Raw genomic sequence first — 19,790 nt, forward strand, 5'->3', positions numbered from 1 at the left:
AGGGGGCTGGATCACGTGACCTCCTCAGGGCCCTTCGCCCCTTTGACTGCATGGCACTATCCCACCCCCAGCACTGAGCCCTGCTCGCAGCGCCCAACAGGCTGCACCCAGCGAAGGGGAGGGGAGAACACCAGACGGCCAGCTCGCAGCTATTGGCTCAGACGCCACCTGGAGCTCGCCAGTTATTGGCTTAAGGCGCCACCTGATTCCCGGTCCGCCTACAGGCGGACACCAGCACCCCCAGTTCTCCACCCCCTCTTCCTCGCTCCCAGCCGAACGCTGCCGGCCCCGCCCCCTCAGCTCGCCAGAGCTGACGTCACCCGCTCCGGCTGGCCCTGTGTAGCCGACGTCACATGGCTCGGCTGCCCCTCCCCGGCAGAAAGGAGCCGGCCAGCGCGAGGGGGCTCCGAACTGCTGCAGCGGGGTTGGGGCCAGCATCGGCGTCGGCGTCGGCATCGGCATCGGCATGAGCATGAGCGGCGAGGGCGGGGACGCGGTGGTGGTGGTCTCCGCGGCCAGGACCCCCGTGGGTGAGCGCGGCGGGGCACAGACCTGCAGCCGGGGTTTGGCAAGGGGGTGCGGGAGCAGGTCGCCTAGGGGAGCCGGGCTGGAAGGGACCTCACAAAGGCTTCTGGTGCGGCCCCTGCCCGGGCCAGTCTCACCCTACCCACACACGGGGGGCGGGGGGTGCAGCCCCTTCTTTCTCCAGGGAAAGAGAAGCGGGCGTCTCTCACCTGCTGGAGGTCCTGAACACCCCTTGCCTCACTGCCTGGGACTGAAGTTGGGTCCCTTAGGTTCCCCCTCCTTCCCTTGTCCCCCTCCCGTGGGTCCATTAGGTTCTCCCCCTGCCCCCCTCCGTCCCCTATCACCAGTTCCTGGCACCTTTTTCCCAGCTCGTCCTTAATTTTGCCCCATAATTCCAGCCTTACCTCAGCTCCTTGTTCTGGGCTTAGTACTTGATCCCTGATACCACTGTACACGTTTGTTAGTAAATACACATTTTGGCTGACGTTTTTGCATGTCTTAATTCCATACTGACACAAGCTTTAATTGTGCAAAGATGAGCTTTGACAAAGGAACTGGAAATAAGGAGTGGAGAATAAATGCCTGACTTCAAGCCTCTTCCTTTTTGCTGTGCTGAGTTCCTCCTCTTCCATCCCCTGATCCCAGCAGCAGTGCAGCCTGGCTCCGAATGCAGGGCATGCCTGCTAAGCTGAGACACCGGCCAGTGATGGCACCCAGTGCTAATACAGCTGCGTTGGGAAAGAATGGTGGGCACAGGCCCTGACTTGGTGTCCTTGCTGAATTGGCCAAGAGATCATTAGCTTGGAGGAACAGACAGGAGTACAGAAATCTGAATGTGACCTGTATAAGCACAGACACAGGGGTGGGAGTCTGGAAGCTTGCCTCAAACCCTTAAAGACATATTGTGAGGTCCAAGTGACCTACTCCCCCAGTAGAGTGCGTCTATGTATTCTGGACTGTGTTGTGTAGCTGCTGTTGGTAATATTGCCTGATGGATGGTATCCCAATAAACTGGTGTATAGCTTGGAAGACCTTATTTGCTTTCTGTTATACTTCTCTGTATTAAATAAAAGCCCCCAGACTCATTCTGGGTGTATTGCTCCATTTTGGGCCCCACGCAAGAGGCATATATAGCTTTGTAGGCACGTGCCCAGAATCACTATATGATGGGCAAAGCTTTAAAACGGACAGCAAAGGAGGCAAAACCCCCCCCAAACAATCGAAAGGTGTTGCTTTAGTCTGTTCCCATTGGTGTCAAACACGCCTTCTCCTCCAGATTTCTCCAACCAAGTGGAGTCTTTGCCGCTGTCTGTGCAACCAGCACTTGGCTGCCAGTCATTGCTACAGTGGCATTTGTGTTCATGAGTTAGCATGATCTCACTTGAGTTTGTGGGAGCTAGAACTAAAAACAGGCTGAGGAGACATGAAAGAGGGGAGATGGATTACCAGGCATGGCCAATAGGTAGCAGCATTACAGAAGGAAACCTGCCTTGATAAATAGCACATTAAGACCATTAAAAGGGAAGGAGGGATGTTAGCAGGTTCCAGTAGATGATAATGAGCCATGACGTCAATTTGACTCTCTGTACTACATGAATAGAAATGCCACTGCTATTCCCAGGCACCTGGCTTTAAAAGTTTGGGTGGAGCAGGAATCAAAGGTGTAACTGTGCCATTGATCGCCTGTGCCACCCCCACCCCCCATCTGCCTGAGTGCAGCCCTACCTAGGGAGCAGATGCAAATAAGATGGGACTTATGCAGAATTTCCAGGGGATGGGAACCATGCAGGTACCCTACCAGCAGGTGAAATGACATAGATAAGAGCATGGAGAGAAGGAGTTTTGAACTTCATTATAGTTGTTTTCCCAAAAGAATGAGTCCACTCAGAGCCAGATCTGTGCAGGTATGGACAGCTTGTCCTGTATTCTTTGTGAAGTCTACCCTATTTTCTCACAAATACATATCCTAGAATAATATATGCACCTTGCTTTTTTGAGAGGTAGACTAAATGGGAAGGGGCAGCAGGGAAATCATTCCATGCAGGAAGCGACTAAAGGAGTAGCAAGGTAGCCCAGTGAGCTCTGTTCTGCTCCCTGTGAATCCCATGCAGGTTTTGCTTTTGCAGTTGGCCAGTAAGGCAGAAACAGCTCTTAGCATACTTTTTTGTGTATAATGTGCACAGTAATGCTCAGCAGCTAGTTTTGTGGGGAGGGAGGTGTATGGCGTATGTAAGAAAATATTGCATATTCGTGGTGATTTTAATTGTGCTTTTTGCAGATTAGTCTTAAAACTGTTCAGGCATTCAAAGGCAAGGTTCTTTGGATAGATGTGATATATTTTATTAGGCTAACTGAGTCATTGGAACCAAGTTATTTGCAAGCTTTCAGGTACCCTTCAGGAGTACTTGTGTCAGAATGCTTGCAAAGAATTTTGTCCCAACAACTCAGTTGATCTAATAAAATATATCACATCTACCCAAAGAACCATGGCTGCCTATGTCCTTAGACCAACACGGCTACAACCAAAAACCTTGCAGGCATTCAAAGCCATTTGTTTCAGATGTTGGTGAACTAGGGAATATAGCAAGGGCGGGCAATTATTTTGGGCAGAGGGCCATTTACCAAGTTTTGGTGAGCTGTCAAGGGCCACATAGGTAGCCCTGCCCCTTGACAGTTGCCCTGTCCCTGGTTGCCGTATTGGGACTGGAAGTCCTACCTCCTAGCCCCTGACCTTTTGCCATTGGAAGTCCCTTCACTTGCCCTGGAAGTACTGGAAGGGTGCTGTAATCTGGAAACCGTGAAAAATAGATACGTGCGCACGCACACACACGCCACCTAGTATAACCTATTTTAATTTTATTTAAAAATATTTTTCTACTGATTTTTCATAGATTCATAGATTCATAGATGCTAGGGTCGGAAGGGACCTCAATAGATCATCGAGTCCGACCCCCTGCATAAGCAGGAAAGAGTGCTGGGCCTACATTACCCCAGCTAGATACACATCCAACCTTCTCTTGAATACCCCCAGGGTAGGGGAGAGCACCACCTCCCTTGGGAGCCCGTTCCAGACCTTGGCCACTCGAACTGTGAAGAAGTTCCTCCTAATATCCAATCTAAATCTGCTCTCCTCTAGCTTGTGGCCATTATTTCTTGTAACCCCCGGGGGCGCCTTGGTGAATAAATACTCACCAATTCCCTTCTGTGCCCCCCTGACGAACTTATAGGCAGCCACCAGGTCGCCTCTCAACCTTCTCTTGTGGTCTGTGTTTACAAAAGGTGTATCTAGAGGTAGCTGCATAATAGCTTAAAATACAGTCCTACCGTGTGTCTTGTGTGGGCAGCAAGCGGGTATATGTGTCAATGTGTGCGCGCGTGCGGTGGGGTGTGGGTATGGTGGCTGGGTGTGTTGAGAGAGAGCCGGGGTGCCGGCTCCATAGCGTGCAGCTTTAACACGCTGCATGTGAGCCACACACAGTGCAGCCAGGCAGACCCCATGGCCAGGCTCTGTGTTATTACAACCCCGCCCTGGGTCTTTGCCAGTCCCAGAGCCGTTGCACAGGCTCCGTGTTTCTGTCTGCCACCACCTTTCCCTGCATTCATAGTTTTATAGTTGGTAGGGTTGGAAGGGACCTGAGCAGATCATCAAGTCCGACCCCCTGCCATGGGCAGGAAAGGATGCTGGGGTCAAATGTCCCCGGCTCGGTGATTATCAAGCCTCCTTTTAAAGACCCACAGGGTAGGAGCCAGCACCACTTCCCTTGGAAGTTGGTTCCAGCTCCTGGCCTCCCTGACTGTGAAGTAGTGCTTCCTGATGTCTAGCCTGAATCTACTCTCCATCAACTTATGGCTGTTATTCCTTGTTACTCCCAGTAGTGCTCAGGGGAACAGGGACTCCCCCAGTGGCTGCTGGTCCCCCTTGGCCAGTTTGTAGATGGCCACCAGATCCCCCCTCAGCCTTCTCTTGTGGAGGCTGAACAGGTTCCGGTCCCATAGCCTCTGCTCATAGGGCCTTGCTGCCCCTGATCATGTGAGTGGCCCCCCTCTGGACCCTCTCCATGTTGTCCACATCTCTCCTGAAGTGTGGCGCCCAGAACTGGATGCAGTACTTCAACTGCAGCCTGACCAGTGTTGCATAGAAGGGGAGGATCACCTCCTTGGACCTGCTCATGATGCATCTGTGGATGCATGACAAGGTGTGGTTGTCCTTCCTGACACTGGCGTCCCCACATTGGCGGCCTGTGTTCATCTTGGAATCAGTAATGACTCCAAGACCCTTTTCTGCCTCTGTGCTGATAAGAAGGGAGTTCCCCAGTCTGTAGGTATGCTGCTGGTTCTTTCTCCCTAGGTGCAATACCTTGTATTTGTCACTATTGAATCCCATCCTGTTCTCATCTGCCCACCTCTGTAACCTGTCTAGATCTAGTTGCAGCCTGTCTATCTCTCCTCCAGCATGCCCACTTCTCCCCCCATCTTAATGTCATCCACAAATTTGAACAGGTTGCTTTTCACTCCCCCATCCAAGTTGCTGACGAAGATGTTGAACAGTGCGGGCCTGAGGACCGAGCCCTGGGGGGCCCCACTGCCCAGGTCGAAAAAGACCCGTCTACCTTTTTCCCTCCTGCAGGCTTGCCCACTGCTCCCTGCTGCCCCCCATTACTGCAGTGCTCCCTGTGGCCCCTGCTGGGCCCCACCACCTGCCACAGACCTGCTGTGACTCCATCGCCTGCTGCAACCCTGCCACTCGTCATGGCTCCACCATCTGCCAGGGCCCCCCATGGCTATGCTCCCTACGGGGGCCCACTTTACTGGCTCTGCTGCCCGCTGGGTCCTGCTCTGGCCCGGCTGCAGCTCTGCCACCCACTGGGGCTCGTCTCCTGCTGTGGCCTGCTGCAACCCCACCACCTGCTGGGGCCTACTGTGGCTCCGCCGCCTCCTGGGGCCCACCACCTCCCCACTGCCCACTGGGGCTCCACCGCCTACTGGGACTTGCCACCCGCTGTGGCTTTGCCACCTGCCAGGTCCTGCTGCAGCTTTGCTGCCCGCTGGCTCCCGCTGCTTGCTGGGGCCCGGCTACGGCTCTGCCACCTGCTGGGGCCCGCTGCCTGCTGCTGCTCCACCACCCACCGCAATCCCACCAACTGCTGGGGCCCACAATGGCCCTGTCACCCGCTGGGGCCTGGCTGCGGCTCTGCCACCCATTGGGGCCCTGCTACCCGCTGAGGACCACTATGGCTCTGCTGCCCTCTGTGGCTCCACCACCTGCTGCACACCATGTGGGTCCCGCCGCTCCCGCAGCTGCCACTTCCTGTGCTATTTCCCATGGCCCCCCCGTTAACCCGCTCAGACGGAGAGACGTGGAACAGCCGCAGGGGCACGGGGCCAGAAGCCGCAGAGCATCTGGGTGGGGGTTGAGGATGGGAAGGGGGTGGGGGGCTGGGTGGAGCTGGGCTAGCCTCCTTGCTCCACATCTCCCGCTGAGTCCTGCTGCCGCCAGCAGCATGTCATCTTTGACAGGTGGCCGCCGGCAGATATAAATTAATGTTCTAAATTTTTTAAAGGCCCCACAGGCCAGGTAGAAAGGCCTGGCAGGTTGGATGCGGCCCACGGGCTGTATTGTGCCCTCCCCTGGGATATTGTGTAGGGTTGTCTGAAATGCTGTTAAACCTGCACTTGGTATACTAAACATGGCTGGTTTTCCCTGTTTCTTCTTCTTTCTCTGATCTATTTGGAGATTCCTTTTGAGGGAATGTTTTTATCCCTTTTGTAGGTACTAATGAGACACGATGCTCTGTTACAGAGGATTTGTTACTTTTAGCATGGCTAATGAATTAAAAGGTCTGTGTTGAGTAGAATAATAGTCCCAGAAAGCAAAATCAGCATATAGCATCTATTTCTCTCCCCTTTCTCCTAGATGGATTATATTCTGGTTGAGGGAAGAGAGAATAATGTATATAATCACTTTAAAAAAACTGTGGGAGAACTGCTTTTCTTTTTGAAAGAATAAGAAAAATGTTCTTAAATTGAACATTAGGAAAAGTTAATTGTTAGTATAGTTAATTGTAAGCAGTAGAATAGACTACCTTAGGAAGCTGTGAACTCTCTTTTATTGGAGGTTGTAAAGAGGAAGTTGGAGAAACCTCCACTGAGGAATGGTTCAGGTGTAATTGATCCTTTCTTTGGGCCAAGGGATCCCCTTACAGCCCTGTTTTCTCTGATATTAATACTTTAAAAAATGGACTGCAATGCAATAATAGAAATAGCTGACATCAGAGATTCTCCAAACAGAATATAGGATGGCAGACTGCCATAGTCTGCCATATTATATTTAATTGATATTTGGGCCACACAATTTCAACCTTAGCATCTGTGAGTACAGTGGCATTTATATTCTCTCTTTCCCCACTCTTTTCACTAAATCAAGTCGTATTCTTGGAATATAGTCACCTTGTGCCTCCTAGTCTGTAAGGAAAATGGATTCCTTTTTTCTTTCTCCATCAAAACATAGTGTTAAATTGAAATGTTACATAAGACATATTAACTCTTTCCCAGTAATTTTAAGTCTCTTCCTCAAATATTTATCCAGCAGAGACATGATTTTTTTTTCTTGCTTTGCTACATTGAAGTGCTACAATGCCTGAAGTAAAGCTTAGGCAAAACTGAACATGGGCTGGAAGCGTCACTTTTAGATGAGCAACATTACATCGAATGGTACCTGCAGGCATCCTCTTTTGCGAGTTCATTAGGTTGTTGAGCTACAGGCAGTCCTTAAGACATTTTGAGTTGCAACAAATAGCACTTACGATGTTTATAAATTGACACTTGTTTTGACTTTCTGACGTCAGTTTGACTTTATGATGCTTGATCTAACGCCATACCAGCAAACAAGTTCTCTGCGTCGCCCATCTCCCTGGAGAACATCTGTCCAAACTTCCTCGGACACCTTCTTTAAGAAAGCAGACAAGACTCCAGAAAAACCTGCAGTGAAGACTCTAGCTAAGAGCCATTCAAAAAGTCCAGCAAAGTCCCCTCAAAGAAGTTCTTCCAAATGAATATGATTGCTATTTACAATATAAATACATTAATGTAGCTATATTACTAATCTATAATTGATTGACTACAAAATTCTGGGTTATTTTTGGCGAAAATAGGGTATCGGGCCTCGGTTCAGGAACCAAACCCCTATTTATAACATTGTTCCTATGGGAAAATCAGTTCCAAGTTGTGACATTTCAACTTATGATATAACTGGTTCCTGAAAATTGCATCTTAAGTCCAAGGACTGCCCATACTGTGATCAATACAAACTAGCTGTTTGTTTTCAATGTTCTTCTTCTACTGACTGACTTGAGCAAAAAAATAAGTTGACAGACAGAAATTGCCATATAACAACACTTTGTATAATATTTTGAAATAATTAAAGTGAAAACACAGACATTGCTTTCTCAGAATTCTCAGGCTTGGGAAGGTGAATATGGAGTAAAAAGTTCAAGTATAATCCATCTGCTTCTAAAAATCTAACATGTCATTTGCATCTATTTAGGTTCCTTCAATGGTGCCTTATCTACTATGCAGGCCCATGAATTGGGCTCCATTGTCATTAAAGAAGTATTGAAAAGGGCAAATATCAACCCAGAAGAAGTCTCTGAGGTTATATTTGGACAAGTTTTGACAGCAGGTATGTTGAAGAATTGATTTGATTATTTTTGTTTTGTTTTTTGCATATAAAAAGTCCAACTCTCCAATCACAAGAAAATTTAAAAAATTAGAAACATATTTTTGTTTTTAAAATAAACTACCTGGTGGAATATTTCCATCTGCACTGTATTATAAAACCTCTGTTTTTTCCATTTAAATGTATTAAATCTTTTAAATGATGATTAAAATGTTAATTTTCATTGCTATTAAAGTACTAAAGAGAGCAGATCCTGATATCCCAACCAACATTCTGGAAACTGTATATCCATTTTACCTTTAATCCCAGGAGCTAATGAAGTTTGTTTATAATACTAATCATGGCTTATGATATGTCAGTATAGGAATCTTCCTCTTCTTTTGTCCCTTATGCTTTTTGTTAATCATTCCTGCCTATATTGACTCTGATTGGAAGTTCCTTGAGGCAAAGACCTGTATCAATGGTGCCCAAACTTTTTGTCCAGTGGCTCAATGTGTGAGATGGGGGCCAGAGGTGGCCCCAATCCAGTTACATGGGGATTGGGAGTTTGGCAGTGGGGGAGGAGTGGCACTGTTATTTGATGCCTCCCCTCCCCCCACTGCCAAATTTCCTGGCTCATGGAGAGTCCCATAGGCCTGATGCCAAGGCTCCATGGGGTGGATTTGACCTGTGGGCCAGGAGTTGAGCACCCTTGACTTACATTAGTCTGTAATACAGCATGCACTCTTATGGTGCCATAGAAGTAATCCTTAAATTAGGATCCAGCAAAATAAGCTTGATTTGTTAAAAATATGACTTTTTAATAGTCTTCTGCTTTTACTAGAATACTGTAGTTCATAGGCTTATTTATAAATATAAACTCTGATGTATACATTTTGTTATCTATTCAGTTTCAAAATATAGTTCATTTTCTTTGTCTCCTGTACTCTATCTTCTTGCATGGTGTGTTTTATTTTTTTTGTATTTCTTATACAAAAGAGTTGATACTGCTTTGCCCTGGAGACACGGACTTGCAAAAAGCTTTATTCCAAACACAATGCTCCCATTCTTTCTATCAAAGGTTACAGAAAAGAATGAAAGCTTTTTTGACTCTTGCTATATATTTGTGCCTTATCCTTATTGTTGCGTATATAGTAAATATAACTGTTCATGATTTGTGTAAAATGCTCAAGCTTAAATTTAGTAATAATTTAAAATAAAGGTTTAAAAAAGGAATGCAGACTATGAAAGCTGTCACTAAGCTGAATAGGCAAATCCTACATTTCTGTATTTAAATACTTGCTTTCCACTGGTCTCCGAGTTCAGATAAATTATTGGTAAGAAACTGTGGCGGTCTCTGGTTTTGCAGCTCTCATACCTTACTTTATCACACAAGTACAGGTGCATGGCAGAATATGGTTAAAATCTTTAATCTAGCTTATGCAACAAATTGCAACCGGGTTCCCTGGCTTCTATGTCTGTAGTATAGATACAGCCCTTTTAAAAAAAAACAAAAACAAAAAACTAGTAGTAAAACCCTCCAAACTAGAGTTGCTTTTCTGCCTGCTCTGCTTTTCTTTGAATCACAGCACCGTCTTTGCCATGAGCTCTCAAACTTATTGAAAAGGCTGTATTGCAGCCAGAATAAAATGATGGGGGTAGGCTACTCTTTCTTGAATTAACCTGAGAAATCATGTTGTTCTAGATGGAAGTAATTTCAGCTGAAAGGGGGCTTTTCTGCCCTCTAAGTCATGTGAGCAAAACCCTTATTGTTTAGGAATACTTTCTAATAGTTCTGCCTCTTTCCTAAGAGTAGGTGTCTAACCAAGCTCCTGTTAATTACCCTTGACAGGTAAGAACAGGGGTGGGCAAAATATGGCCCATGGACCAGATCTGGCCCACTAATTGATTGTATATGGCCTATGCTTGCTCCTGCAGTGCTCCACACGGGGCAGAGCCCTGCCCTCTCCTGCACAAGGCAGTCTGCACTATGTTTCTGCCCACACCTGCTGATGGTTCAGGCCCTGGCCAGCACGTATAGCTTCCCAGCAGGGCTGCTCCTGCTGCCCAGGTACTACTTGGCTCCCCCTGCCTCCAGCAACTTCTCATCCTCCTCCTCCTCCTGCTCCTGTTGCACCACTATAGGCAGGGGGAAGCTGCAGCTGAGCAGCTCCTGCCTGTAGTGGGCTCTGCTGTCGTCTACATGATGGGCTCTGTTGTCGTCCACACTCTGCCCGCTTGATACGATGAGCAGCCACACGTAGTGCAGCAGGGGCAGGAGGAGGAGGAGCTGCTGGAGATCGGGGAGAGTTGAGCAGTACCTGGGTAGCTGCAGCAGCAGTGAGAGCAGACGCACAAGGAAGCTGTGTGTGCTGGCCAGGGCAGTGCCATTGGTGGGTATGGGTGGGAGCACAGAGTGGGCTACCCTGGATGGGATTGTGAGGGGCTTGACCCCATGCAGAACTCTGTGGGGGAAGCTGTGGGCTGGATGCAGGGGGGCATGGCGCACACTTGCACTGCACAGCACTGCACTGCACTGCCTGGGCCAGCTGTCCTGGCAATAAAAGTGTGGCAATAAAAGGTTTGCCTCCTCTCCATACCCTGGCTGGCTCCTGGGATGTATTGCAGGGGCAGATCCCCACAACACACATTCACATCCCCACCCCCTCCACACAAACACCTACCTACACATCTGTTCCCCCGCCTCCCTTGCACACAATATACAAGTAAGTGTTTATTTTGAGTAAGACTTTATTTTGAGCTATTATGCAATCACCTCTCAAAAAACCCAACCAACCAAACCCACAAATTGCAGCAAAAATATTTTTTGAAATAAAATTAAAATTAAAATATGTTACAGTAGATGTTTGATTTTTGGGGGTGGGAGTGAGAGAGGGGGTTAAACCTATGATTTGGGGGTTTGTTTATCTATAACTTGTTAAAATGATATCTTCTGAAATTTTTTGTATACAGCCCTCAACAGCTCACCAAAACTTGTTAAGTGGCGCAGCAACTGAAATAATTGCCCACTCCTGGGTAAGAATGAGCTCTAAACTTAGGAGGTGACAGCCAGATTCCTTCCAAGTATTAGGATGTATATATTGGCCATTTTTTGGATTGGAATACTGTGATGTCAATAATATTTTGTAGGTGCTGGTCAAAATCCTGTTCGGCAGGCTAGCGTTGGTGCAGGAATCCCATATACAGTGCCTGCTTGGAGCTGTCAGATGATCTGCGGATCAGGCCTGAAAGCTGTATGCTTGGGGGCTCAGTCCTTAATGACAGACGATTCCAGCATTGTGGTGGCAGGAGGCATGGAAAGCATGAGCAAGGTGAGGTGGTGGCTTTCTAACCATGTAGAATCACTCTCACAACTTGAGCTTCGGTATCTGATGTTAACATGGAATTTTTTTAAATGCTTTTAAGGATTTATTTACCTTTTTCAGTAGCCTCCTATTATCTGTTTGTGCAATTTGTTTCTCAGTAGGACCATTTCCAAAATTAATTTACTAGAACACATACATGTTGTTAGTATAACACATTGTATGTGTGATTCTGTTATATGTACCATTACAGGAGATTATTTGAATTACTTCCTGACTTAACAATAATAGAACTGTTTAGTGTACAATCTAAAAAGTAGATCTTTTAAGTAGGAGTCTGTGTGTAATAGGAAAATGCTGCACTGTAAACCTGTTCTCTCAAATTATTTTTCTACACATGATGATTCCCAATAGAATCTCTTAAATAATCCTACTAGGAGTGGAGAAAAGGAATTGTAAGAACCTTGTAGTAGGGCCTGTTCTGTATCTAAAGTAGATCAATAAAAATATTTCTTTTCATTTTAGTGAACTTCCCATCAGGCCTGGAGGGTCTCCCTGTACAGCTCCTAGTTATCCCAGTACTCTGGGATTGTTTGGGACCATCACTAATAAAAATTTAAGCCAATGCTGACTCATCAGAACCTTTTTGTCTGACCTGTGGAAGTTAGACTTGGGTATCTTTTCTTTTAACACTTGAATAGACAGGCTTTGGTGTACCTTAGGTAGCAGTAGGCACATGTGTATAAACAACAGATTATGTTTATTTCATAACTTCTGTGTGCTCTGGGGATGGCTCTATCAAAAATCTTCTCAATTTCTGCAGAAGTTGGAAATGAATGGGAGGTAGTTATTCATATTAGTCTGAAATTAAGTTGATGGCAGGGCAGTGTGGCACCTTTTAGACATGGAGAGAATGGATGGTGTGGTAGCTAAGAGACTGATTTATAGTTTTAGTTGGACTGCATGTTAGCAATACCATCCGCTAAAGAATACTTCAGTCCTAACATTGGGCAATAAGGCTTGCTCAGTGTAGCATTGGCACTTGTTCTTTCCCATGAAGCTCAGAGGAGTAGGCTTTGACTGGTGTGCCAAGCTTCTTGTACTGTCTCTCTCTCAGACTGTTCATAGGCTACCTGGAGTCTGGGAGGACAGATATCGGATTGGGTTCTTTCTGGCCGGCAGCTCAAGTCAGAGTTGCTATTAATAATGAAGTTTGAGGCAGAAGCAATTCTTACCGAAGTCGAAATAGCACCATTTAGATTTCTAAACTTTTTCTCAAATTCCCTTGTCTACAGGCTCCTCACTTAATTCATATGCGAGCTGGAGTGAAAATGGGGGAGACCTCCTTGCAGGACAGTATAATATGTGATGGTCTTAGAGATGTATTTTATCAATATCACATGGGTATAACAGGTAAGCAGCAATTCTTCTGAAGTTTTACTAAAAAAGGTTCAGAACAGTGTGATTTAACTCAGGACAGTTCAGATTGTGATTCTGGTACATTTCAAATGATCATATATTAAAGCAGTAACGAAGAAAATGAATTCTGACACTGTAACACAGGGATGGGCAACTGTTTGGGTCTGAGGACCACTTAGGGAGTTTTGGTGAGCTGTTGTGAGCCAGGTCAGGGCACCCCTACCATCCCCTGCAACAGCTCACTGAAACTCCCTAAGTGGCTGTGCTCCATGCTTGGCCTGGTGGTTGGGATACACCCTGGGTGAGCAGGGCCGGAACTGGGCTCTTGGGGCTGGGACGGAGCCATGATCTGCTGCCTGCATGCCCCTGGGGGCATTGGTTCTGTGAGCAAAGGTGTGCTGGTAATGGATCATGCCTCTTCCCCAGGCCCTGGTCCTGTGCTGTCACCACCCTGTGATCTTGGGGTCTCCCTGGCAGACTAGCTGGGACCCATGCAGGCAGGGTGCACAACCAGGTAAACAGGGTAGGGCTAGAGTGGTGTCCAGGAGCAGGATGGGCACGTGGGGCTAGGTCTGGGATCATGGGATGGGGCCCGGGGCATAGCCGCGATCTGCTCCTCACATGTCCTGCCTGCAGAACCAGCATCTGTCACAGGCATGCAGGCAGCAAATCATTGCTCTGCTCTAGATCCCACCCCCATGCTGTCACTCTCTGCAATCTCGGTCCTGCCTGCCCATTCTGCTCTGAGACACTGCTCCCCACCTGCCCATGGCCCCATTCCATCTACTTGGTTGTGTGCCTTACTCATGTGGGTCCTACCCCCAGCAGTGGATGTGGGGCAGATGGGCCAGGGTGCCTGGGCCGTGGGGCTGGGCCCAGTGGCAGCCAAGCAAGCCACCACTGCCAGAAAATGAGTCCGGCCACTGCACCACCCCAGCCCCACTGTGCACCATGGGGATGGCAGAACCGGCCCCATGTGCCATGATCTGGGCTGCGCCCTGCACCTAGGCTGGGCAGGACTGAGACCCATCATGGTTGGATAAAATCCCTTGGTAGGCTGGATCTGGCCCACAGGCCCTTTTTTGCCCACTCCTGCCCTAACAGACTGTACTTGCAACAAGTTACTATAAATTATACAGATCCCTATCCTCAAACATCTAGGGGTAAAGGCATCAAGCCAAAGAGTAGTAGCCTTAAAACTAGCCTTGACCACACACTGAACTATGTATATGAATGGGCAGAAAACATCTTGTGGAGGAAGGGGGTATTGACTAGCAACTGGAACTTCTGAAAAGCTGTCCATAGGCATTTAAAACCAGAAACACTTGTTTTTACTTGCTTGTAACCTAAAAAAGGTCAACTCTGAAACTGAACCCAGAATTGAATGTAGCAGAAAATTCTGATCAAATAAAAATGCTTATTTAGAATGAAAGTCACCAAGCAAGTTTAACTGTTGCCAGCAAAGATGAAAACTAACTTGTTAGAATTGTAATTGCAGACCTATTAAATTTAATGATTGCAGATAAGGATCACACTTTTATTTTCTTTCTTAACACACACATTTTGTTTGTTTCAGCTGAAAATGTGGCCAAGCAGTGGAAAATCAGCAGAGCAGAGCAAGACCAACTTGCTGTGCAGTCACAGGCTAGGGCAGAAGGCGCGCAGAAAGCTGGATATTTTGACAAAGAGATTGTTTCTGTTCTTGTTCCTTCTCGAAAAGGTGCGTGTGTACAGTAATAACTGATTGAATACAAGTTGACAGTGCAAGATGTACTGTTCAGTACAATCAATGGAAGATGTCTTTGTAAGAACCTGTTTTGTAGGAAGATGAATTCTACTTCTCCAACTTCTGATAGGTATATTTGTTCCTGGATCTTCTCTCTCTCTCATTTCATCAATGTATAGTCAGAACGTACAAATTCATGAAATATAATTATTTTTTCCAAGTGGTTCTATATAAACAGCCCCCTCTTACCCCGACTTCTGTGGCATTTGCCCTTAGGGGTGCAGTTGAGAGAGGACCTGTTGCAAAAAATGTTTATTGCACTAAACTTGCAACTTGTTCATGCTTGCCATGATCTCCTGTGCCTAGACCTCCCTGACAAATGAAACACACAATGAAAATAACCTGAGGACTTTGTTACATTCAGTTGTACACGGACTTTCCGAAAAGACCAAGAAGTTACTATTTTTTTTTTTTTTTAAATAAATCTGATTGAAAAAGATAGGTCTCTTGGGAGGTAGGCATTTGTTAGTTGCTTGATCCAAGGATGTTCTGGAGTGGGCAAAGACTTTGGTGTTGGGTGTGGTTATAAATCCCTAAAATTGATTTTGTCAAGAGAAATTACAAGGGAGGTGCATTCAATTTCTTTGCATTTTCTAGGTGTAAAATAGCTTTGGTTTTCCTCATTTGGGGGTTGAGCTATGCATTGTGTAGTCAGTAAGGAGAGATAATAAAACCAATGATGAAACGCAGAGGATTTCTCTGCAGGTTTTTTGGATGGTATTAGCTAGCTCAGATAAGAGCAATATTGGTTGGCAAAAGTGAGATGCTTCCCGGTATAATAGAGGTGTTGTTGGAGAAGCCAAAGTGTGCAGTAGTTACACATGCTGCCACCACACCTGAAAGGGAACAATGTGGCTGCAACCCAAACTTGACCTTATCATGATGGTAGCTTTGTAGAAAAATCTGTTGATTTGAAGGGGACTAATATCCCCCTGGTAAGCTGTTGCTTATCACTTATCCTGTACAACAGAGACTACAGTCAGCTATTTTTCTCAGGAGCTTAAAATGTCTTTAGGCGTACAGTTTTAGAGGGTTGGTCTTAAATGAATGTCTGATACTTCGCAGGTCCTGTAGAAGTTAAAACAGATGAGCATCCTCGTCATGGAAGTAACTTGGAAACGATGGCTAAGTTAAAACCTTGCTTTCTGACTGATGGAACTGGGACAGTAACTGCAGCTAATGCCTCAGGTTTGTCAGTGGCTGAAAAAAAATGCAGTAGCACAGTATCTGTAGCGTATAGTCACAAATGCATGGAGCATGTGTAGGAACTTGAATATGAGTGGTGGTATGTTATTTAGGAGGAACTTTCTTTTTTACATCAACCCTGAATCAGTTTGACTCTTTTTTCAAATCTCAGTGGCTTCTCTTGACACACAGACAGAGCTGTTTGTTAATGGTGTGCAAGTTCACTAACCTCTCCATTTCATAATCTAACTGCATTTCTGGTTGTCCTTCCCACTTTTTTAAATGGGAAAAGTAGAAATATGGTGATTAGTTCATTCTGAATGTTCCATAATGGTATAATGTCACTGGTTAAGAAAAATCAAATTTCTATTACTCTGGGACTCATTTTCCTGCAGTAGTCTCTATTCCTTCCGTATTGTTCCTTCTGTTGCCCTCCCAACTTGTGTTCCACGCAACCTCCACCACCATCATTCAGATCATTCCTAAATACTTTCACAAGTAATTCAGGGGCAGGTGGTTTATGTGCGTAAGGCTAAGCTGTTAAAACATTAAGCCAGATTCTCAACTGCCTTAAATGAGTATAGCTTTGTCAAAATTAGTGGAGCCATGTGCCAGTATGCTATCTAAAGATCAGTAGTCTGCATACATTACCGTTTGCCAAACCTGTAATTTAGACAGACTCTTTAGGACAGGGATCTGTCTGTTTCTAATGAAATGCCTAGGCTATAACTAAAAGCAGCTGTTTATCACTTTGCAGGTATAAATGATGGAGCTGCAGCTGTAATTCTCATGAAGAAATCAGAAGCTGCTAGAAGAGGCCTTCTTCCTTTGGCACAGATTGTATCTTGGGCACAAATAGGTTTAGATCCTTCCATAATGGGAGTCGGACCTATTGCAGCAATAAAAAAAGCTGTAAGTAGTATCAGTAAATCATTGTTGTTGCTGCTGTTTTTAAGACTTGTTGTCTTGACTGTCCACGCTCATTAACATTTTGGGGATGTGTGGTTTTTCTGGGTTTTTGTTTGCAGAAAAAAAAAGAAAAATTTTATGTTGAAAGAATTCTGTACCCAGGCTAGTAGCAAATAGGAGAGCATATGAGGCTTTGATTGCCTACCCTTTGCCCTCTTTTCCCAAAGCAAGTATTTTATATGAGTGTCTAGAGTCCAGTCTAAGTAGAAACTAGTCTAGTTTACAGAGTGGCTGGCCTAGGTGTCATTTTGGGTTAAGAGTAAGATTTTTTTTTTTTTAAGGTAATCACCAACACTTCTAATTTCTAATCAGATGTATACCTTATTTTACCACATTGTATGAGGGCATAAAGCTTTCTAAGAAGTCACTTTTCTAATCGAAAGGTGCATGGAATGGTCTCCTCTGACTTCTGTTCTTTTAAAAAATAAAAATGTAGAACCATGGTGTTAATGCTGTGGCTCTTCTGCTCTTTCTCCCCAAGTTTCCTATTATTATTAGAGGCAAAAACCTTTAAAAGAGCACAGAAAACACTGCATATTGGTGCAAATCGTATCGACACTGATAAAAAGAAAATTGTCCTTACTGGCAGTCAAGCTTTTTTTGACTAATTTGGCCGATTATTGTTGTCATGTGCATGCGTGCAGCTGCAGCATGCACATGGCCAACCTGGCTGCATCAGGCAGGTCCCTGCAGTGAGGGAGTGGGGCAGGGGCAGGCTGGGTGCAAGATAGGGCCAGGAGCAGCTCATCCAGGGGCATGGGAGTGGCTCCTGCCACTATGCGCACCCCAGGGGAGCCATGGAGGGCATGTGCCCCCCACATCTGTGTACAGGGCAAGGGCAACCTGCTACTGTGGGCAGGGGCTGGCGCTGGGCTCTTCTCCGTGGCGGGGGTTGAGCTGATGCTACTTGTTCCCAGGGAACACCCCTACATGTGTGTTCTGGCACGTGGCAGATTGTCTTGGGTGGGGTAGAGGCTGTAGCCTTACCTGGGATTCTGGGGGCCTCATGGGGCTGCTGTGGTGGTGCTCTGGGTGTGTGGAGCCTGACCGGCAGCTGGAATACAGCTCTGGCCCTCCAGGCTCTGGTTTTGGTCAGCGCACTCTACAGCCATGTGTACCACCTTTTTTTTTTTTTTAAATGTATTTTTTGAAATATTGGGAATTCCCTTCACGTCTACCTGTTTAGCGCCTCAAAAGCTTTTGAGGTGGTGCAGAGCACGTGCGCGCACTTGTCTGGACATGCCCTAAGTGTAAAATACTTGTTGGCAGTAGAAGATGCCTTTAAAAAAAAAAAAAAAAAAGAAGTTCCCAACCCCCTGCATTTTATATAGGTTTTAAGCTGGAATTTTTTAAAGTCTATTAATAATTAGGTGTCTTCATGTTGCTTTGTTATTGCTAAGCTGAACTTGTTGCAGTTCTAATGTCAGTGGGATCTGGTATGAAAAAATGCAAGGTAACAGCTCCAGGTCTTCAGTGTAGCAGATGAGGATTGAGTAATGCAGTGAGTTGTTTCAATGCGTTAGTTTAATAATGAATCAACCATCTCCAGAAACCTCAGGGATGTCTGCACCAGGCATGGTGCAGCGTGCCACTTTGAAAATGCTTTTTGCCCTTCATCTCTGCTCATCCATATACACTCAAGAGTGGCTATGACACTTTTTCAGTATGTGTGAGGTATTACTCAAATAGTGGTAACATGTTACCTTTTTGGTACTCAAGTATGCGTGTGTGCATGCAAGTGGATAAGTTGCATTTTCACAGCATACCTATACCCAGTTAGATATTGGATAAATGACCATAATTGTCACATCACCTCACATCAGAACTCATGAAACTTGTAGATACTGAAGAATTTTGGAAGAGACTGAATGAGGGTTATGACTAACAAGTTTCAAGGCCTAAATATATGTCAAAGACCCTGAAAGTGATCAATAAAATACAGTATGTTCTCCTTATTTTAATTGCTCTATGTTCTATTCTAGGTTAATAAAGCTGGTTGGACGGTAGAGCAAGTTGACTTGTTTGAAATCAATGAAGCTTTTGCATCAGTAGCTGCAGCAATAGCAAAAGAACTGAAACTAAATCCAGAAAAGGTAACTACTGCACTCACCCTCAAAATCTTAGCAATTTTTTAGAGTACTGTGGTGGGAGATTGTGACTGGGATTTACTGTAGTTCCTAGGTTTGCACACGCAACTCTTCCAGTAGCATTTTTCTGCATCTTAAGTTCTATAACTTCTCTATAGAGAAATACCCATTTAGGCCATGGATAGGCCTTGTTTGCAGCAGGAAATACGCCTCTTAGTGCTGACATACCATGCTAGGAGTCATTCAAGCAGATTGTGCTATTACTTACTTCTAATAAATTTGCTGGAAAAGTTCAGTTTCTGTGATAGAGATTCCTAGTATTTCCAGTATTCCACAACCCCCTGTACTCTGCCTCATCCTCACTGTGCAGTTGCATGTGAACTAACTGCTAAAAACATGGTCCAAAACAGCTTAAGACAAGCTGTTCCTAAGGGCTTATTGTTACTGTTCCTTTGGGAGATAATTGTTACACTTGTGGACTGCAACTTGTATTACTGTTACCCAGAACTTTCCTGTGATTTCCTTCCCAATCCCTGGAACGTGAAGGAGACAAAGCTGCACTGTCATAAATTCATATGACTGACTTACTCTCTTTATTTCTTTTCAGGTGAATATAGAAGGGGGGGCTATTGCCCTTGGACACCCTCTGGGTGCCTCTGGCTGTCGCATTCTTGTTACTCTTCTGCATGCATTAGAACGAACAGGTGGAAAACGTGGTGTTGCTGCCCTTTGTATAGGAGGTGGGATGGGAATAGCTATGTGCATTGAAAGATGAAAATGAATGAAGCTTATTTGTATTGTTTTAGTGGTTTCAGTTTTCCAATAAACTTTTATCAAGCTCA

General features: G+C 45.7%; 1 protein-coding gene across 1 annotated transcript; it reads left to right on the forward strand.

The window, feature by feature from the left end:
* The first annotated feature begins 292 nt into the window (after positions 1–292).
* On the forward strand, positions 293–19,790 carry ACAT2 (acetyl-CoA acetyltransferase 2). The gene is made up of 9 exons (XM_090042337.1): positions 293–530; positions 8,069–8,203; positions 11,330–11,511; positions 12,798–12,915; positions 14,498–14,641; positions 15,773–15,895; positions 16,650–16,804; positions 18,844–18,954; positions 19,556–19,790. Exons 1-9 carry the CDS (start codon positions 467–469, stop codon positions 19,721–19,723), a joined length of 1,200 nt encoding a protein of 399 aa, XP_089898463.1. The 5' UTR covers positions 293–466; the 3' UTR covers positions 19,724–19,790.

This window comes from Crocodylus siamensis, chromosome 1 (genome assembly GCF_052110815.1).
Source record: "Crocodylus siamensis isolate JL-2025a chromosome 1, ASM5211081v1, whole genome shotgun sequence".
NCBI lineage: Eukaryota > Metazoa > Chordata > Crocodylia > Crocodylidae > Crocodylus > Crocodylus siamensis.

Excerpts from the sequence above, each read along its gene's own strand:
- ACAT2 (XM_090042337.1), top strand. The coding sequence starts at position 467 with ATGAGCATGAGCGGCGAGGGCGGGGACGCGGTGGTGGTGGTCTCCGCG. Across the intron at positions 531-8,068 it reads CGCGGCCAGGACCCCCGTGG|GTTCCTTCAATGGTGCCTTA; the intron begins GTGAGCGCGGCG and ends GCATCTATTTAG. Across the intron at positions 8,204-11,329 it reads TGGACAAGTTTTGACAGCAG|GTGCTGGTCAAAATCCTGTT; the intron begins GTATGTTGAAGA and ends AATATTTTGTAG.